The 12108-nt window shown below is 52.4% G+C and overlaps 1 protein-coding gene across 4 annotated transcripts in view; it reads left to right on the forward strand.

The window, feature by feature from the left end:
- Positions 1-760: 760 nt before the first annotated feature.
- SETD1A (SET domain containing 1A, histone lysine methyltransferase) overlaps positions 761-12108 on the forward strand; it is an 82184-nt gene continuing 70836 nt past the window's right edge. Inside the window, exons 1-7 of one of the 4 annotated variants that reach the window (XM_063935204.1) lie at positions 761-995; positions 5356-5526; positions 6306-6404; positions 6519-6789; positions 6955-7061; positions 7144-7325; positions 8417-9203. In XM_063935204.1, coding sequence (XP_063791274.1) covers positions 5371-5526; positions 6306-6404; positions 6519-6789; positions 6955-7061; positions 7144-7325; positions 8417-9203 — 1602 coding nt within the window. In that variant the 5' untranslated portion in view covers positions 761-995; positions 5356-5370. The other 3 variants (XM_063935207.1, XM_063935205.1, XM_063935206.1) reach the window with 3 other exon arrangements.

Below are 12108 nucleotides of genomic sequence, written 5' to 3' on the forward strand. Positions count from 1 at the left end.
AACAAAGTAACTGTGCACCTTGGCAACAGCATGCTGCACTGCAGGTGGGGCAGATACCACCATGTGCACTGAGATTCAGATTTGGGAGGGGTGTGTCCAAACTAAAATAAAGCTGTCCAGCATTTGTAGACTACATGCAAAATCAGCCAATACTTACCCTGCATGCAGTATAATAAATGTATTTGCACCACGCAACATGGCTTGTACCGGATACAAGGTTACTTGCTTTCAACTCAGAATCAGCCCCAAAGTGTAATACAGAAAGGCTTAATACAAGGACACAGCGGCGGGATGGAGTCAGTCAGGTGATATGACAGAGCACCTGGTTTAGAGAGCTTACAATCTAATACAGGGGCTAGAGCTCTGCAAGGCCATATTAAGGCCTGACAAAAAATAAAAAAAACTGTCAATACAATAAGTTAGCCATGTTATTAGAAACTATAGGGGGTGATTCTGAGTCTGGAGAAGGGATGAAATTGTCCTGGATCAGTGGGTAAGTGCACAGTTGCCAATGAGCTGTGGACTGGACCAATGGGTAAGTGTACCACCATACTACTTGTGGGTGTGACTGTGGCAGCATCCCTGTGTACTGATTCAGTGGGTAAGTGTGTATATCTACACTGCCTTGAGGGCTGGGTCACTGGGTAAGGGTTTCTTGTGGTTTGGTCACATGACCCTGCACACGCTGGAACTGGGTGCTAGAGTGTTAGCCAGACAAAATACAAATAAAGTTCTTGTCCATAGAGTGTGAGAAAGTCGGGCCGCTCTATCCCCAGCCCTACTCGATGGTAGAGCCCGCCTCAGGTCCCTCCTGTCGCCATAGTTTCCCGTATAGCAGATTCGTCACATCGCTATTACCGCAGCGATATAAATCCGCGCTCCCCCGACCTCCCGTGTTATCCCCGGGATAGAGCGGTGGCCGTACTGGTATCCGGTTAGATGCTCTCCGGTGTTCTGACCCGTGTGGAAAGTGCCTGGACGGAGCGTCAGAGCAGGTAAACGTGTCCCCGTGTCGGCGCTGGCAGATTCCACACTGCGGGCTGCGCGGCTCTCTCACCTCCCGGAGACCCCGAGTACGCGGCCGGCAGCGACCGAGCGGCGACACCGGGGGGCGGCAGCCGGAGCCATAATCCCGGAAACCGGGGAGCGGCGCGGACAGAAGGGGCTGAGCCGGCGCGAAAGTGCGGCCGCGGGGAGCAGGCGGCTTTACTGGGAGACAGCGAGAGACAGCCGGGAGCGGAGAGACAGCCAGGTGAGAGAGACTCCGGGGGAGACACGGGGGGGAGAGAGACAGCCCGGAGCGGAGCGACAGCCAGGTGAGAGGCTCCCGGGGAGATACAGGGGGGGGAGAGAGACAGCGCGGAGCGGAGAGACAGCCAGGTGAGAGACTCCCGGGGAGACAGCCAGATGAGAGAGACTGCGGGGGTGAGAGACAGCTAGGTGAGAGACTCCGGGGGAGACACGGCGGGAAGAGAGGCAGCCGGGAACTGGGAAACAGCCAGGTGAGAGACTCCCGGGGAGACACAGGGGCTGGAGAGACAGCCAGGGAGAGGGTAGGGGTAAGAGAGAAAGCCAGGACAGGGAACACACCGGGTGGGGGGTGGGAGAGAGAGACAGACACAGGTGGGTGAAAGAGAGACAGCCAGGAGAGACTCCCAGGGGTTGGAAGAGATAGCCAGGTTAGAGACCCTCTGGGGAGACACAGGTCGGTTGAGAAAGACAGCCGAGTGAGAGACCGCACTGGGAGAAAGACAGCTGGGAACGGTGAGAGAGACACGGGGGATGGGGTGGGGGTTGGGTGAGAGACAGTCCTGGGATCACTGGTGTGGGGCGAGACAGCTGGGTGAGTGACCCCCACCCGGGGAGAGAGACAGCCAGGAACGGTGAGACAGCAAGGAGAGAGAGACTTCCGGAGAGAGACAGCGGAAGTGAGGTGGTAATTCCTGTTTGATTATTCATGTACTCTGTAATTGGGCGCTGTGGAACCCTTGTGGCGCCATATAAATAAAGGATGATAATAATAGGAGAGTTACGGGGGGGGGGGGGGGATAGCCAGGTGAGCGAGAATCTAGGTGGGGACATCCATGTGAGAAGGTGAGAGAGACACTGTGGTGACAGCCGGGAGCGGAGATATAGCCAGGTGAGAGAGACTCCGAGGAGACAGCCGGAAGCGGAGATATAGCCAGGTGAGAGAGACTCTGGGGAGACAGGCGGGAGCAGAGATATAGGCCTGTGAGAGAGACTCCGGGGGGAGACTGCTGGGAGCAGAGATGTAGCCAGGTGAGAGAGACTCCATGGGAAAGGTACAGCCAAAAACACCCCAAGGAGAGAGGCACCACAGGGGGAAGACAGTCTCTGTACTTTAAAAAAAAAAAATCGTCCAGAGATGCTTACATTAGACCGTGGAGAAGAGACTGTCACTATGAGAGAAATGCTTCCCTTTGACGGGGAGAAGAGACTGTCCCTACAAGAGACAGGATGGGGACAGTCATACTTCTAACGAGACTGGAAGGATGATTATCATTGTGCTGAGAAGAGACGGCTGGAGAGGCCTTGCACAGAGACTGGCTGGGGTCATGGGGCTTAATTCAGAGTTGATCGCAGCAGCAAATTTGTTAGCAGTTGGACAGAACCGTGTGCACTTCAGGGGGGGGCAGATGTAACATGTGCAGAGAGAGTTAGATTTGGGTGGGGTGTGTTCAAACTGAAATCTAAATTGCAGTGTAAAAATAAAGCAGCCAGTATTTACCCTGCACAGAAACAATATAACCCACCCAAATCTAACTCTCTGCACATGTTACATCTGCCTCCCCTGCAGTGCACATGGTTCTGCCCAACTGCTAATAAATTTGCTGCTGCAATGAACTCTGAATTACCCCCAATGTCTCAAGGCTGGAGACCATGACATTCCTGGGGAAGAGACGTCACTGCTTTAATCGACTTATCGCGACGGCCATGACTATGGATTCACACCCAGAGTGTGTACAGGGAGGGGTTGAAGAGAGGCACCCAGGCCGGGCACAGGGGGAAGGGTTTGGAGAGAGGCGGCCAGGCACAGGGGAGATGGGCTGGAGAGACGCCCAGGCTGGGCACATGGGGGGGCGTAGGGTATTGGAGGTGGGCACCCAGGTAGACGACACAGGGGTGGAGAGAGGCACATAGGCTAGCCACAGGTGGGGGATGTATGTGGCCTGGAGAGATGCACACAGGCCGGGCACAGGGGGAAGGGTTTGGAGAGATGCACCCAGGCCGGGCACAGGGTGGAGGGGCTGCAGAGAGGCACACAGGCCGGGCACAGGGTGGAGGGGCTGCAGAGAGGCACACAGGCCGGGCACAGGGTGGAGGGGCTGCAGAGAGGCACACAGGCCGGGCACAGGGTGGAGGGGCTGCAGAGAGGCACACAGGCCGGGCACAGGGTGGAGGGGCTGGAGAGAGGCACACAGGCCGGGCACAGGGTGGAGGGGCTGGAGAGAGGCACACAGGCCGGGCACAGGGTGGAGGGGCTGGAGAGAGGCACACAGGCCGGGCACAGGGTGGAGGGGCTGGAGAGAGGCACACAGGCCGGGCACAGGGTGGAGGGACTGGAGAGAATCGCACAGGCCGGGCACAGGGTGGACGGGCTGGAGAGAATCGCACAGGGTGGACGGGCTGGAGAGAGGCACACAGGCCGGGCACAGGGTGGAGGGGCTGGAGAGAGGCACACAGGCCGGGCACAGGGTGGAGGGGCTGGAGAGAGGCACACAGGCCGGGCACAGGGTGGAGGGGGGTTGGAGCTGGGCACCCAGGCAGACACAGGGGTGGAGAGAGGCACATAGGCTAGGCACAGGTGGGGGATGTGTGTGGCCTGTAGTGAGGCACCCAGGCCGGACACAGGGGAGTGTTTGGAGAGCGGCACACAGGCCGGGCACAGGGTGGAGGGGCTGGAGAGCGGCACACAGGCCGGGCACAGGGTGGAGGGGCTGGAGAGAGGCACACAGGCCGGGCACAGGGTGGAGGGGCTGGAGAGAGGCACACAGGCCGGGCACGGGGCAGGGAGGGTTGGTGAGAGGTGGCCAGGCACAGGGGTAACTAGAGACAGGGGAAGAAGGGGTGCTGGGATCCAGCATCTGAGAAACCCCTGAGGTATGAGCGTGGGGAGTGCGCTGACCAATGCAGAGTAATTAGACCACCGGTTACAGCCTGAGCTGATTCAACACGAGCACCTGAAATGTCACCGAGGGAACTCCAGTAACATACACCTAGTGCAGGCAGCGGTTCTCTGACATCCAGCCACATACATAATATATTAGGCCATTTCTGACCCAAGGCTTTAAGTTATAGCTGTGTCCACTTACATCTCGCCTGCTGGCACGTTAAACAGCCCCTCTAGCCACGCCATGTCGTGGTGTAACTCTGCAGCGCCGAGCGTCTTTTCATGCCACTTTTTCCATTAAAAAGCGTCTTATTTCCTAGAAAACACTGTAGCGTAGCATTTTGTATGCAGCCGCACACAGAGTATAGGCATGACACAGAGCATTGTAATCGGCAGAGTCTGCTTGTGCGTCTTATTTGCATAGCTAACGGAGTTGCGCAGGATCTGTTGGCTCGCTCACGCAAGGCATCTCCTGCTGCATGGGGTATTGAGGCTAGATTTATGAGGACGCGTGTAGCTAATGGCAGCCAACACATGGGTGAGACCAACCCGATTCTCCCTACACACTCCTATACTATCTCCTTATAAGCTCATTTTCAGTAATGTGTTTTTAATACGGTTTTAAACAAGCTGTACACCTATTTCTCTCTTTCTAACAGTCCTGTAAACTTGTGTAGAAATATAATGGCAGGAAGCAGCGATAGAACATTATGTAATACCACAGCCTGGCTGGTGAAGGGAATTGAGTCTTGGTGACCCTCGTGCTCTGTAAGCGCACGTGTAGTGGTTTCCCCGCTGATTCTAGCGAGTCTTCCGGATAGATGGTCTTCTTCTTCCAGTAGACGTATCATTGTATACAACCAGCGGTCTGTGAAAACTGGTGCACAGAAAAGATTCTAGAACCCATCATGTATTCTGTAAACCAGCTCCGTCCAGGTATTACCATGAAGGGTGAAAGTTAAATGGCTATAGGGGAAGGTTGCGTTCCGTTTGCTTTGTGCACCCCATCAAATCAGTAACCTTGGACATGGGGTGAGGGTCTCACTCATAGCTCCTGTAAGCGTAAGTGGCATCTTAGGGGATCCCAGTATCCGCTGTATAAATGGGTTACTAAAGTCTGTATTCAGAGATCATTACCCAGGCAGTATCTGCTGCAGGCGGCTGAGAGGGGGTGGAGTCTGCAGAACGCGCTTCTCAGTGTTTCCTTTCCATCCCGATCACAGGTCAGATGTCCTCAGATGGAGCCCGAGGGCGAGAATCACAGGGCGGCCGGCTTCCAGTGGAGGAGTTACAAGCTGCTACTGGACCCTGATCTCCACGCAGCGGCGCAGAAGGTTTACCGCTACGATGGCGTGCACTTCAACATCACCGTAAGATCAGCAGCTCCAAGCACCGTAATTCAGGGGCATTAACAGGGTATTAATGTGGATTGATGGGAGCACTAAACCTTAAAAATGTAATGATGTTTTCTTACGTGAGCCATGGATTTAAAATACATTGGGGTCGATTTTAAGTTGAGTGTGAAGTGAATAATGACAGGAGGTCCCGGCAGAGTTCAGTTCAGTGCTCTGCTTTGTCTAAGAATGCCCGTACTCGCGCCTTAAACAGGGCAGTCTCCGACATAAGCGCCCCGCTGCGATGCTGTTTGCACCGTGCAAGGGCGTATAACGGCATTGCGCCACTTTGTTTTGTTGGCAGTCCACTAGTCTTGCAAAGTAGCACGCTGAATTGAATAGCATCGGGAGCACTTTCACCCCAATTGGATGTGTAATGCGAGCTGAAAGCGCTATTAAGGATAGTGATGCTTGATTACAGGCCACTTAGTACCTCTGTTATTTTGATTTAACAGTCTGTGCTCAAACATGGATATCGCTAAAACCTGGACTGTTGGTGTACCTTGAGAACTGATGTTTGGAGACATTGCTGCTTGTTTGGCGTCACTGGTCACATCCCTAAATTAACCCATCCACGCAGAGCAAGCCTGTCAGTCACTGTCTGCTGAGTGAGGGAAGTGCCTCCCTCCTAACATGGCAGCCTCCCGCAGAGGAGCGAGGCACATTTAGTGACATCCTGCTGTTGGAGTGATCTGGGAGAGTGGCACAATGCTTTAATTGAGCTGTATATTGCTCAGTCTCCTCCTCATCTGTCCTCTCCTTTCTCTATTCCCATACAGGAAGGACCGTATCTCCCGGTGGGCGATGTCCGCGACCCTCGCCAGCAACGTATGTGGAGTAAACCAAGAGAAATTTCCCTCGCTGTTCCCAAGTTTAAGGTACCACAGCCGTTCCCTTTGTGTTATAGGAGGATGACATGTAGCGCTTCTGGGGGCAAGTGATGGGTCAGGTCTAACAGCCCGCTCCCCCATCTTCCATCTTTCTCTCATCAGTTTGACGAGTTCTACGTTGGGCAGCTCCCCCAGAAAGAAGTCACCTTTGCCCACCTGAATGATAATGTGCGGGAGCTCTTCCTAACGGAGATGTGCCGCAAGTTCGGGAATGTGGAGGAAGTGGAGATCTTGCTGCATCCGAAGACTCGCAAACACCTCGGACTGGCCAAGGTCCTCTTCTCCAGCTCCAAGGCTGCCAGGGAAACCGTGTCTCACCTCCACAACACGTCTGTGATGGGTAACATCATCCACGCAGAGCTGGACCTCCGAGGTAAATTGTGGGAGCATCTGGTGATTAGGGGGTGACCACACAAGGAATGCGTTATTGGGCTGCAATCCATGGGCCGAGCCCCTCTGCAGAAGGCGCCTCTGACCTTTCAGGCTAAAGGTTGGAAGTAGGATCTTTACATTGGTTTGGCATATTGTTCTATTACAGGTCAGCAGCGACAGAAATATTTTGACCTGATAGTGAATGGCTCGTACAACCCTCAGACTGTTCCAACGACCGGGAGGTGGGCGCAGGAGAGACTGCAGCCCGAGCCGGTGAGACCTGATCGGACTGTATGATCTGTCTACTTATTGCTGAGACACCTGCTTTCTACATTCTCCCGTTCTCTGTCTCCAGGTGGACTCTCGTCGTCGCCTGTCAAGTGACACCACCTATGTCCCCGGGAACGGGACCCCGTCGTCTCAGAACCCCAGCTCCACGTACAGCCAGTACACACCGTCTCTTTCCTCCTCGCAAGGCACCCCATACACTCCTAGAAGTGGCACGCCCTACTCTCAGGACTCCGCCTACTCCAGCAGGTACGGCCTTCGTGCGTGAAGCGATGCAGTCGTGTATGTTACGGCCTAGTCACGGGAGGTGTGGAAAATTTAGTCTGCCTTGCACTAAATTTTCCACACCTCCCGTGTGTCGTGAGAGGATGGAAAATTCTGCAATGGTTTTGTTCAGATGTTGCTTAGTATAGGTCTTCTCATATGGGTGCAGCTGCAAGCTAGTATATGTAAAACAAGAGGAAAAATACACAAGGCAAAGGCACCACTCCAATGTTAAAGTTTTTCCTTTTTCAAAAATTGAGGGGAAAAAAATAATTTCGTACTTTTGCATAAATTGCTTCCGCTTTAGCTAGGTGATGGATCAATATATTGATCAATCGCAGACAACTTCAGTGATCCTAAAAAGAAACCACTGCGTGGTTATAAGCGGTCATAACGAGTCGATGGCTCGCTACGGTTTAGCGCAGTGATCATGTCAAAACGGCGCTGATATGCGCATGCCCCGCAGTGCGCACGCGCGTCATACGGGTACAACGGCCGACGTGCTTTTACACAGGATCTAGCAACGCTTTGTCGCACTGGCGGTCGCAAGGAGATTGACAGGAAGTGGGAGTTTTTTGGGTGTCAACTGACTGTTTTCTGGGAGTATTTGGAAAAACGCAGGCATGGTCAGGCGTTTGCAGGGCGGGTATCTGACGTCCATACCACGTCACTTGACGCAGCAATCATCGCACAAGTAACTACAGGGCTGGTTTTGTTTTGCACACAATGTGTTTGCAGGCGCTCTGCTGCACAGGCGTTGACACTCCTGCTTTGTTAAAATACACTCCCCCGTGGGCGGCGACTATGCGTTTGCACGGCTGCTAAAAACAGCTAGCGAGCGAACAACTCTGAATGCCCCCCTCCCCCCCCTTCCATAGTGTCTTAAGATAATAGTTAAAGCTCCATGGTGTAGATGAATATACTAGTCAGTGGTCAGCTGGAAGTTCTATAGGCGTTTTGATCTGCACGTAGAACTTGAATGATGGTGCATCTTCTTGTTCTATCAAGCGATTTCTTCAGGGGAGAAGGTTTTTGCTGTCTGTAGCTCCACCGATAACAATTTCTCTGCTTTGCAGGCAGGGGACCCCCAGCCATTCCAGTACGCAGGACACCTCAGGATATAAGTCAAGGCGCCATGACAACAGTTCTGGAGATTCATTCTCTCGACGCTCCGGACACCACTATTCACCTGCTTCCTCTTCCTCATCAACCTCTTCCTCACACGATAGTAGCCACAGACGTTACCACAGGCATCAACACCGCACCTCCCCTCAGTCCTCCTACCGGTCTCGCCACCGGAAACCGCCTCCACCTCCAGAGGAGCCGCCCTTACACAGGTTTCCTGGGACTCCTCCGCTGCCAACACCTCCACCACTTCCTCCTGACGAACCTCAAACTGACCGGGATTACAGACTGCCCCACCCACCCCTTCCTCCGTCCCCACCCTCCTCCTCTTTACCGATTCCTCCCCCGCCGCCAGCAGAGGGATGGGAACCTCCTCCACCACCACCCCCACTGCCAGCCTGCTCACCACCCCCGTCTCCTGCCCGATCGTGTTCTCCTCTCCCAGACGGTATTTCGGAGAGCCTGCCGTTCACGCAGCACAGCAGCAGTTTGGACTCCCGTATTGAGGCTCTTTTGAAGGAGCAGCGCTCAAAGTTCTCCTTCCTCCCGTCTGACACAGAAGAAGAGGATGAGGGGACGGCAGATGGTGCCGGACAGGAGACAACAGTCCATGAAGGTGTTCCACCGCCTGTGCATGGGCCTTACACACCTCCTCCACCGGCCAGCTTTGAAGATGTGTCTGCTGAGGCCATCCTGAGGTTCGGTGATATTGGCAGAACGGCAAATGGACAAGAACGGGTAAGAAGAACGTTTCAGTCTAGATGTTTGATTTGTGCAAGAAGCCAGTTTTTCCTCATTGTAGTCTGGACGATTCTCCCTCTGCCAAGGGCTCTCTATGTCCCTTATGCATATAGAACCCCATGATATAACTGGCTTAGCACTATGGGTGTTATGGAACTACAAGCCCCAGAGTGTTCTGCAAGATAACTGGGAGGACACGTAGAGCTGCAGGTTTCAGATGTGTCCTCTTACTTCTAGCCTCAGTATACCACGCAGCTTGAGATTCCTGGCGTCCGGTCCTGTGCAACTCTGTATATTGTGCGTGACTGAGTCTGTATACAGGACAGACCTTGTATTGGACCAGAAGCTGCGGCCGTTACATTGGGTGTGGTTCATAGGGTCAACCACACTTGACAGTGTCTAGGTCGACCACTATTTGTCCACAGTAACTAAGTCGACACCCAAAATAGGTTGACAGCATTAGGACGACCGCATTAGGCATTAGCATTAGGACGACATGACAAAAGGTCCAACAAGGCGCTTTCATTTTTTCTTAGTGACCGGGAACCCCAATTAGTGCACCGTGTTCGCTCGCCATGCTTTGGGCAGGTTACCGTTCCCAATTGTAGTCCACGTGGATCGTAAAGTATGAAAAAGTTAAAAAAAAAAAAAAAATGTGAAAAACTCATGTCGATCTTTTGTCATCTCGACCTAGAGACCGGATACCGTTACATTGTAGCACTTCGTATAGAGAGTTAGAGACTCAGTCACACACAGATATACAAGTGTTATATCACATGACTCGGCAGTCTCCTCATAGCCACAGCACGTTGCAACTAAGACGCCTGATGTTAGCGGATCTCACGGGACGTGGCGTGCTGAGAGGGTCCGCTTGTCGCGACTGCAGCAATGGCTTATGAGGACACATCTGTAGGTCTGGGTTAGTGGAGTGTAATAGGATGATAGATTAGGCGACTCTCCTACAGGACAACTGCTGCCATGTGGAGTTTTTGTGGGTTTAATGCAAATAACCTCATCTTTGCAGTTGCATGTGAGGGGGCGGCTCGCGCCACCAGTGATTAATGTCTGGCCAATGCGACACTGGGCTTGGGGGGGGGGGGCATTCAATTAGTGCCGTTTTTTTATTTATTTTTTTCGACCAGTCAAAAAAACTGCACTCTTCGCCGGTTTTTAGGTCAAATTTACATTCTACCTATTCAATGCCAGTGGGTTTTTTTTTTTTTCGACCGGTGGAAAAATCTGCACGGGCAAAAACCACGTGGATTGGGGAATTCGCCACCGATCCAAGCGTGTTGTCGAATTTGCTGGCGTTTCGACAGTTTTTGGGTCTGTTTTCGCCGGTTTGACAAAAAAAAACCAAACCGAAAAGGCATGGGCAAAAATGGATAAAAAAAAAACGGGCGCTATTGAATACACGGAAGTCAAATTAGTACCGATTTTTTCCAACTGTCAGAAAATTCGGCAGTAATTGAATATACCTCCTTTTGTCTTTTCTAGATAAGTCCTTACAACGTAACGTTTCCTAGAGCCTCCATATCCCCCCAAAATGTTTTTTGGGGGATTTAATGAACCTCTTTTATTTTGCTAAATTCTAATGTGATGGGAATGAGATGCATTCATAGGGGGTGAAGTTACTAAGCTGGGAGTTCTATTTAAGGTCGGATGTTGCCCATGGAAACCAATCAGAATCCAGGTATTATCTTCTAGAAGGTGCTAGATAAATGAGAAGTAAAATCTGGTTGCTATAGGCAACATCCCATCTTAAATAGAACTCCCATCTTAGTAAACGTACCCCATAGCTTGCTGAAGAATACAATGCATAATGTCATACACCTCAGTCGTTACCCTATGCTATCTCTATACATCAGAGGTAGGCAATATGTGAGTCTGGCCACAGTGCAATTCCTGGCAGGTTGTTCTCTTCCTCTGCTTTGCTGGAGGTGTAGCTAATAGACTTCTGGTCTGAGGAGAAGGGCGTCTAATATGTGACGTTATAGGTAGCTTTATATTTAATAACATTTCCCCCCCCCCCCCCCCCCCCATGCATTGCAGGCTCCCTGAGGTTAGTAAAGTGCTGTAGTGTTATGACGTGGGGAATGAATGTTCTGCTCCCGGTAGTACATTACCGTGTTCCTGGTACACAGTGTGGTGTGAGATCTGTGCTCCTGATATCTCAGTGTTTAGTATATGTCCAGCATTCATCTAGGGAAATCTGTGTCTCATGTTCACACGGACCTGAAATAACTGGTTTATTTTACTGTCCCACCTAAGTGTGGCTCCGGCCAGTACCGCTCACACCGTCACCGGCCACTGGCTTACTCCGACGGCTCGTACCGGGATCGCACGTACTAACGACTGCTACCAATCACTTGCGGGGTACCCGCTGTCTGACCCTGAAGCAGAGACTCCTAACCGCTGCACTTACCCGCAGGCTGCGCCTCCTTATGTCATTGTTGGTGGAGAAGTCCGCTTTGTGTTTGGCGTGTGTTTATTGAGATGTTATCTGAAAACCGCACTGTAAATAAATGTGCCCTTGTAAGGGGGATTATTGTCCTAATTTTAATTTTTTTTTATTTTATTTTCACCTATACTGAATTTTTATCTGCTTTTTATTTTATGCTGGTGTAAGTAACACTGAGGGCCTAATTCAGACCTGATTGTAGCTGCACGGCTACGATCGGCCACCCTGACATGCGGGGGGGGACGTCCAGCACAAGGCTAGTCCGCCCCGCATGTCTTGCCTTACCCCCGCCGCTCAGGTACAAAAGCATCGCACGGCAGTGACGCTTTTGTACCGGAAGAGTAGCTCCCTACCAGCGCAACTTCTGCGTGCTGGCAGGGAGCTACCAGTCGCACTCCGGGTTGCAGCGGCTGCGTGTGATGTCACACAGCCGCCACGGTC

The sequence above is a fragment of the Pseudophryne corroboree genome, chromosome 7, assembly GCF_028390025.1.
Source record: "Pseudophryne corroboree isolate aPseCor3 chromosome 7, aPseCor3.hap2, whole genome shotgun sequence".
NCBI lineage: Eukaryota > Metazoa > Chordata > Amphibia > Anura > Myobatrachidae > Pseudophryne > Pseudophryne corroboree.